The sequence below is a fragment of the Alosa sapidissima genome, chromosome 7 (assembly GCF_018492685.1).
Source record: "Alosa sapidissima isolate fAloSap1 chromosome 7, fAloSap1.pri, whole genome shotgun sequence".
NCBI lineage: Eukaryota > Metazoa > Chordata > Actinopteri > Clupeiformes > Clupeidae > Alosa > Alosa sapidissima.
The window spans coordinates 23,036,431-23,045,071 of NC_055963.1; the positions used below are offsets into that span (position 1 = coordinate 23,036,431).

Here is an 8,641-nt window from a genome sequence, read left to right on the forward strand (position 1 = left end):
ATTCATTCAGTATTGTATCAGAAGCCTGACCACAGCCATTGATCATGTGTGCTAATATAGCATGAAAAAACAGTGTAGCAGTGAAACAGTAGTGAAAACATTAGGCTGTGTACATTAGCAAGTAAAACTGTTTTACTAATGTTTTAGTACATTGGTAGGCTATAGGCTACAGTTATTTCCTCAAATGTAAAGCAATACAATAGGCCTATTGTAGTTTTTTAAGGCCTTGCGAGCAATGTTTTGATGTTGCCTAATCGCTGTATCGCATCGTGCGAGTCGCCTGCGTTGACAGTACATGTACAGTAGGTGGCACTGAAGATATTTTTTTCCAAGGTAGAAGCTACCCACAAACTGAAATACGAGAAGAAAAGCTAAGCGGAAGTTCATCTAAACATTTGTTTCGATAGCATTCGAGTAAAGGTTGTAAACAAACCTTGAGTTTGAGCAATGACTTACAGATAGGTCCTTATGGTCTGGGTTTTATTATACATTTGGACGATTACACACTTTTTGATATATTGTCTTATTTAACGTAACAAAGCAGCTTGATATAACCATTGGCCAGTCGACATGGTAGGTAACGTTTACTAAGATATCGACAACGAAATCTGTCTGTCTAGATAGGGTAGCCTAGTTAGCTAGTCAGCTAGCCGACTCAAACAAACGAACTTACAGTTTTGACCGCCTACTACAATAATGGGCTGGTAGGCTTAAAATGACATGCATAACAATTGTTACTGACACATGTTTTCTGCTTTAACAGGACAGTGAGGTATCAGATTTTGACCAGGGACCTGGAGGCGAGGTAGGAATGGGCAGGCAAAACGCCCCCGTCTACTGTGTCTGCCGCAAGCCAGATATCAACTGTTTCATGATGTAAGTAAAGTTAGGCTCACTCTGATTCTGCCCTCGTGCATGTTTTTGTTTGACCTTCCTGCAACGTTCGTGTTTTGAACTGTAATGTTAATCTGGTAACGTTACTGCTGATTCTTTCTTATGCTGGTTATTTCCTTTAAACTTAGTTTATAAAGTTAATTTACCCAGCACTACCAACATAACCCATATCTGAACTTGAATTTGAAGTGTGATCAGTCTTTTGATTACATCAGAGACGGTTCTGTTCCAGAGGATCTTTGAATGCAGTCAACGGTGAATACAATTTATCTGTTCTGCTGAGTTTTCTGTCATGTCTTTCCTGCTTCATAACAGAGGTTGTGACAATTGCAATGAATGGTTTCATGGGAATTGCATCGGTATATCTGAGAAGATGGCTAAGGCCATAAGGGAATGGTACTGTGAAAAATGCCGCAGTGAGTAACATTATGATGTTTAAGATAACCAAAAGATTTTACAGTTACAGTTGATGTCATCAATTGACAGGCACACAAATCCATCCTAGTTATCATATAGATGTGTCCCTGATGAATCTTTGTGTTTTACAGGCAAAAACGGCTCATTAGAGATCAAATATCGGCAAAAGAAAAGCAAAGACAAAGACGCAGAGGACGACAGAATGGTTAGACAACGTGGCGGTGGCGGCAGCACACCTGACTTCAAAATGGACCGTCGACGTGGATCCAAAGTAGGCTAATTTTGCTCACCCTGTCCCCTCACCTTGACTACAGCATCCCCTCTTGCCCAATTTAGAGTCTGGCTCATCGTGCTTCTCTCCTCTTTGCCGTAGGTGAAGCGATCTGCCCGCATGTGTGGGGAGTGTGAGCCATGCCGACGCACGGAGGACTGTGCCCAGTGCGACTTCTGCAAGGACATGAAGAAGTTTGGGGGGCCCAACAAGATAAGGCAAAAGTGTCGACTGAGACAGTGTGAAGTTCGGGCCAGGGTAAGCTTTAGAGCAATACGACCAGTCTATTCTGGGCTCTGTGTAAAATAGATTCATCCCCAACATTTAGGCTAGTGAGCACGTATTGTGCATATTGCACGTGTTGCTTCACAATTTCATAGGTCACTATATGCACATTTTGTTGAATGCAGCATGTTTTGTATAGCTCAATACATTTTCTTTTCAAATTAATTAAATAATAGAGTTTCACTGAGGTAAAGGTGAACCAGATGTTGGCTTCCTGGTGTTCTTATCATTTATCTTATCACTTTTTTTGTCTGTCAGAAAATGCTGCGAGTGAAGGATGAGGAGTGTTACATGTCAAGGGACCAGGATTACTACTCACAAGACGGACAGCTGTCTGACGACTTCAGTGATAACGAGATGGAGCTCTACAAGCAGTACAGGGCTGGAACATACGATGAGCTTAACCCGGTTAGCAACCTCATCTCCCAACACATAGCTCATGGTGTACATTGCTGTAACATTAGTACAAAACCCTTCCTTTTTCTGAATGACTTCATAATGATATCTGTATGCTCCATAAAACATGAAACACTTGTATTGAAATGCTCTCACACACGGTGCCTGTGTGTCTGATGTATAGGGCTGGGGATCCGATGAAGAGGAGGGTCAGTATGACCCAACCCTCCACAAGAGAGCTGTCAAGGTGAAACATGTGAAGAGACGGGAAAAGAGGTCTGAGCGGAAGGCAAGTTAAACAGGACAGCTATAGATAATGGTTTAGTATGAAACTTTCTCTAAAGGCTCTCTGCCTCGGTGTAATCTATGTTTCTTGCGGTTTCTCACATTTCTTTTCCTTCTGTTGTCTGGTGTTCCTCGTTCAGAAAGAGGAGACCAAAGTGCGGCGGCATAAACAGAAACAGAAGCACCGCGACAAGGTGCGACACCCAGAGAGAGCGGAGGTGAAAGATAACGGCGGGCTGCGGCAGTGTCTGGGGCCTGGCTGTGTGGAGGTGGCGCGGGTCAGCTCCAAATACTGCTCCGACGACTGTGGCATGAAGCTGGCAGCAAAGTAAGATTAGCTAGTATAGGATATTGAAAGAGAGAACACATGCGTCTGACAATTTCATATCGGTTTTGAGAAATATAAACATTCAGAGGGTTTTTGTGCTAAATGTATTGGAATTGGATCACCTCGAACCACCAGCAGAAAGAACAAGAGCGCACCAATACACCTTATTTTATACGATACACTTCTGGCCTTCAATAATATTAATAAAGTAATTGCATTTGGATAAAATTGATAGCCAGTTCCTAAACTGCCCTTTTCTCCCTGCGTGGTCAGCCGCATCTACGAGATCCTCCCTCAGCGTATTCAGCAGTGGCAGGGGAGTCCCTGTATTGCCGAGGAGCAGGGAAAGAAGCTTCTGGAACGCATCCGACGCGACCAGCAACAGGCCCGGATGCGACTCACCGACATGGAGCGCCGCTTCCATGAACTGGAGGGCATCATCGCCAAAGCCAAGCAGCACACGGTGCATGAGGACCAAGAGGTGAGGAGCGGGGACAGGAGGGGAATGCTTTCACACAAACCTTAACTCTTACAGTATGGCTATGAGTAGGAAGTAATAAAATATATGTTTTTGCATGTGTTACGCAAATAAACTGAAAGCAGACTAATCTAGTAAAAAAAAATAAAAAAATGCCGGCTCACAACAGACCAAATATTTAATGTCTCCAGTAGTGGTGTAATACTCAAGTCCGGTCTGTTTTTGCTTACTTGGTCTTGTCTCGGAATTGAGAGCAAAAATACTCGGCCTTGACTGTCTCGGCCTACAATGGAAGTAATTTTCGTAATATAACATTTGTAAGAACATTACTCCCCCTTTTTGTGTATATTTCACGGTACATTCTAAAATAACTATCATTTCAAATATTCTTATTTTAATCAAAATGATAATATTGACTGGTGTTAAAATATATCCCATGGTGCTATGCTGCGCAGCGTAAAGGTTTTGAAAGATACAATCTTTGTCCAAATGTCATGCCAGTTATTCTGGTGAGGGTTGAAATAGCCTGACCTACGGATTTTGCCTGGTTGTGATAATCGATGAGATGAGTGAGCAATCTGCTATTATTAAATTTGGTTACTTGAACCACAAGATATTGATTTCTAAAGGAAGTTTAAAGAAGAAGCACAGCGCAGAGTGTGCTAAACTGCTCCTATAACCAACAATCCCTATTTTACCCTTTGGGAATTTAAATTGTTGAATATGATACTTGGGTGATGTTAAATGGAAGTAAATCATGAAAATGTACTCCTTTTTTTTGGTCGGTGTCGATTCGGTATTACGTATCTAATGTATGCCTTCTTATAACATTCTAGATCACTGAAGGGGATGAAGACACAGACTTCCAAATCTTCTGTGTGTCTTGTAGTCACCCCATCAACCCAAAGGTGGCGCTACGACACATGGAGAGGTGCTATGCAAAGGTAACTAATTTCCACTGTTTCATCAGCCTCAATGTACACCTATTCATCACAGTTGCAATGTTATACACAGTTTGTCAAACAAACAAAATCGTCATGGTTCATTGGTTCAGAACGCCTGGAGCTGTGGACTGATTGGGGTAAAATGTATAATTAATCCTATGTGTAAACAAAATGCACAGCGCTGAAATTTATGTTGGTTCTAAAGTTTTGTGTGAAAAGTGGGGACAATGTGTACTGTTGCTTTAATAGTATCAGTATATTATTATTACTCTGTTATTACTCTGATCTCTTGCATTGTAGACAAGTGGGAATTGACAGTGTGTTTCATCATTAGAACATGAAACACAACAACCAGAAATGTCCCAAAGATCTTGGAAATGTTTGTGTTGATTGGAAAATGATTCAGTCCCCGTAAAAGTCAATACCATTTTCTGTTTGAATGTGTAGTAGTTAAAAGCCCAAAAACTCACATAAAATCTTTTTCTATTCACAGTATGAGAGCCAAACGTCATTTGGGTCAATGTATCCCACACGCATCGAAGGGTAGGTTTGTTCAGCTTTAATCATTTGCCAAGCATGCGGTTTCTAAAAATATATTTTACTATCAACTAGTGGACTATTATAACAGCTAGTCAGCGGTCAAATAGTTGTGAATAAAAGGCTACAGGTCAGACAGTCCTGCTATGAATAACTTTATAAGACAGCTCGCACTAGCAGTAATGTTAACACCAGCACTGTACTGCTACATAACGACTAGTCGTCATCTATTATGGAAAAACTTGTCAACTAGTAAAAATAATTAGTTGTGAAAACCCTACCACCACTAATAAATATTAAAATATTCCCTTTGATTTGTTTTGCTTTTCCAGGGCCACAAGGCTTTTCTGTGATGTGTACAACCCACAGAGTAAAACCTATTGTAAGAGGCTTCAGGTGCTGTGTCCAGAACACTCAAGGGACCCCAAGGTGATATTCTTGAATTAACTTTTACAATATAATAAATGTTAAAGGGGCTATGTGTATTTTTTTTGTTAGTTTAAAACATTGAAAATTACCTAAATATAGCAACAAAATGTGCAGATGCTGTGATGCAACTGGTTACAGTGCCCGTACCATACTTGGGTCCGCGTGCCCTCGGAGACCCAAGCATAGGTCCAAACCGGGTCATTTCCCGATCTCACCCCATCTGTCCCTCCCACTCGCTTCATGTCACTGTCTTCACTGTTCTATCACATTAAAGGCATAAGAGCAGAATTGTTTTTTTATTTTTATGAATGATGGTGAATAAGCTAATTTGCCGAAATGTCTCTCCTGCAGGTTCCTGCTGATGAGGTCTGTGGATGCCCCCTTGTGCGTGATGTGTTTGATCCAACCGGAGAATACTGCAGGGTGTCCAAGCGCAAGTGCAACAGGCACTACTGTTGGGAAAAGCTCAGAAGAGCAGAGGTTGATTTGGAGCGGGTGCGAGTGGTGAGTGCATAGAACACTGGTGTTATTTAAGACAGACATGCCCAGGAAAGGAGCTAAATTCCTTGTGCTAGGGGATTTCCCACGGTGGCTGATCAACAACCAAGCCTATTTCACATTACACAGCATTACAATTGGCTTCTGGCAGTCGCAAACGTGCCACATGTTGTTTGGGCACTTATCGGGCATCTATTTCGGGCAGAACTGCATGTGAGCAAGGCTTCACAACACCAACCACACTCGAGATCAAATCACATGATTGGCATGATGTATTTACATATCGACTTTTGGCCACGGAAGGGGCGGGATCTGTGTAGACAACTGCTGTTACAAACTAATCCCATGACTTTCTATGTAGGATTTTTTGAGTGTTGTGTCTCCTCATTAGAAAGTCGCTGCTTTAGCTCCTCTCCAGTGGCTCCCTGGCTTTCTCTAAAAATGGAAGTTATAAAATAATTTGAACAGTTTCATATAGTCATTAATCTTCAAGCTGTTCCAACACATTAACAGTTAGTGAAAATATTATACTGTACAACACGGCATATATGCAGTGTATGTCGAGTATGCCAGATATGCCTGAGGTTAATAAAGATAAAGATGTTTAAAATGATTTCTTTTAAATGGTTCCGATATCTTAGCGGCCCCAGACAGATTTATTTTTATTTTCTGCTAAACAAATGGCCCTTTTAAGAGAAAAGGCTGCCGACCCCTGGGCTAAACTGTCCTAGGTGTCCTAAAGTGTGTGCAATTACCTCTGATATTTTGGGGAATTCTTTGTTTATCTCGTTAGTTACACATTTTTTTGGATATTATGATTTGTATTACTGATAGTCAGCAGGCATGTCAAAGCGAGTGGAGGAAAACACTACTAACTTAAAGAAGCCTATGCAACTTAAACTGAACTAAACAGAACAAAAAGATCCAGGACAGGGCAAATGAAACTGAAATGAGGTTTAGTTAGCTTTAACATTACTGAGTTGTGTGCGTGTGTCGTATGAGTAGGCCTACATATTTCAGGTGAATTGCAACAGACAGTGATGTACCGTTTGCACAAGGCTGTTCCCTATCCATTTGGGTCAGGACCAGAGCAGAGTCTGCATGCCGGCCATTCTAGTTAATAAAGTCTCTGATAATAGTATGTTTTCTTACACAGGCAGCGTGGATTTTAAACATGGCATGGCTGCAAATTCAGGATTGACAGTGGGTTTGGCTTATGAGTTGGACCAATCAAAGTAGACCTAGGTCACTAAGCGCAATGAAAAAACCCTGCCCCGGGATGGTCAAAGGAACTCAATAGTCCCCAGTTCCATGCTGTCGAATGCTTTAAAAAAGAGGTTCTAGGAACTGCAAAAAGTCCATACATGTCTGAATGCCCCTTATGTGTCCCAAGTGGCTTTATAGATCCTCTTCAAACCTTGCATAGTTAGGGCCTGTGTCCACCAAACCTGCCCATTATCTCATTTTCAGAGCACTTCGTTCAAATGTTTTATTGTTGCTAGGATTCCATAACAGTCTGCTAGCACTTCCTTTTTGGAACGTTGTTTGATGTTAACTAACTAGCTAATAGGATGTTGAGTAATCTGCTAACCAACCTATGACCCTGACAAACAAAAGCTAATTTGGAATTACAATAGGTCATCCCTCTAGGCTTTGTAGTTTTGGTTGCAGTAGTCTTTCTGTCACATATGACTGGGTTGACTGAGTTTTTCCTCCGGCTCTACTGACATTGTTGACAATGTAGGTCCCACACCTTCCTCTATTTCAATTGGCCAGCAGTAGGAGTAACATTGACGACCCCAGTGCTGTTATAAAAAGTTGAACAGTTTTCAACTCAATGCACTCTAAGCACAGAGGGAGAACAGCCTACACCAAGAGTGCTTTTCCTTCGTGGGTGCTGAGCACTTTGAACGCTGAACTTCATAGGATTTGTATAGAAAATAGATGCTTCCACAAAAAACAAAAAAACACTAAAAAGACTACATGAATTGACTAGGTACTCAAAGTTTTGGTTCAAAGGTCGTCAAGGTTATAATAATTGACACAAGTAATACATTTTTTGTTTACCATAATTCACTGTTTGTTGGCCTACAGTTAGCCTATAGCTCTCTTTTAGCTATAGCCTAGCTATAGGCTAACTGCTCTTTATTTTACTGTCTATGGCTCTAACCCACTTTCAGGCAGCTTGAAGATTCTTCTGGCATTTTTCATCACTATAAAGACTACATGAACTGATTGGATGTTCAAGGGCCTGGGGTCTTTACACTGAGTTCATTTTCATTAGGTCTGAGATTGGATACTATTTCACCTATGTTTTCCCTTCTTTCTGTCCTCAACACTCACAGTGGTACAAACTGGATGAGCTGTTTGAACAAGAACGGAACGTTCGCACAGCGATGACAAATCGAGCCGGCCTGCTAGCTCTGATGCTGCACCAAACCATTCAGCACGACCCCCTCACCACAGACCTTCGCACCAATAAGGAGAGATAATCTCAGGTCTCAGTCCATGGCTTCCTGTGCATATCAGCATAAAATATCGGAATTAGAGTATACCTGTTTTGGGATGTGTTTTGACATTATTCTATTTTTATAGGTTGTAACCCTGTGGAAGATGTCCAGGGGACAGTTGTGGAATGGATCACCATACTTTTAAAAAAATAAGTGAAATATAAGATGAACTCGATTTATGAACTTGTTTTTCTTTTTAGTTTACTGTGTTTACATCAAGTTTTTTAAAAAAAAAATTCATTGCTAATCATGTGTGGCCTTAAGCTAAGTAGGCTGCAAGGTGCTGAAAATTATTGAGTAAGAATTATGTATTAGACAATCCTCCAAAATAAAATAATTAAATGTGTGACATAACATTGTGGTAGTACT

General features: G+C 41.0%; 1 protein-coding gene across 2 annotated transcripts; it reads left to right on the forward strand.

The window, feature by feature from the left end:
* Positions 1-374: 374 nt before the first annotated feature.
* Positions 375-8,628, forward strand: cxxc1a (CXXC finger protein 1a). Of its 2 annotated transcripts, XM_042097585.1 has the most exons (15): positions 375-573; positions 764-876; positions 1,210-1,310; positions 1,443-1,582; positions 1,685-1,840; positions 2,126-2,275; positions 2,448-2,552; positions 2,689-2,876; positions 3,150-3,357; positions 4,191-4,298; positions 4,792-4,841; positions 5,168-5,264; positions 5,616-5,768; positions 8,108-8,260; positions 8,358-8,628. In XM_042097585.1, exons 1-14 carry the CDS (start codon positions 571-573, stop codon positions 8,252-8,254), a joined length of 1,719 nt encoding a protein of 572 aa, XP_041953519.1. In that variant the 5' UTR covers positions 375-570; the 3' UTR covers positions 8,255-8,260; positions 8,358-8,628. The 2 variants fall into 2 exon arrangements, with proteins under 2 accessions (XP_041953519.1, XP_041953520.1); XM_042097586.1 differs by lacking the exons at positions 375-573; positions 764-876; positions 1,210-1,310 and adding an exon at positions 931-1,149.
* The last annotated feature ends 13 nt before the right edge of the window (positions 8,629-8,641 follow it).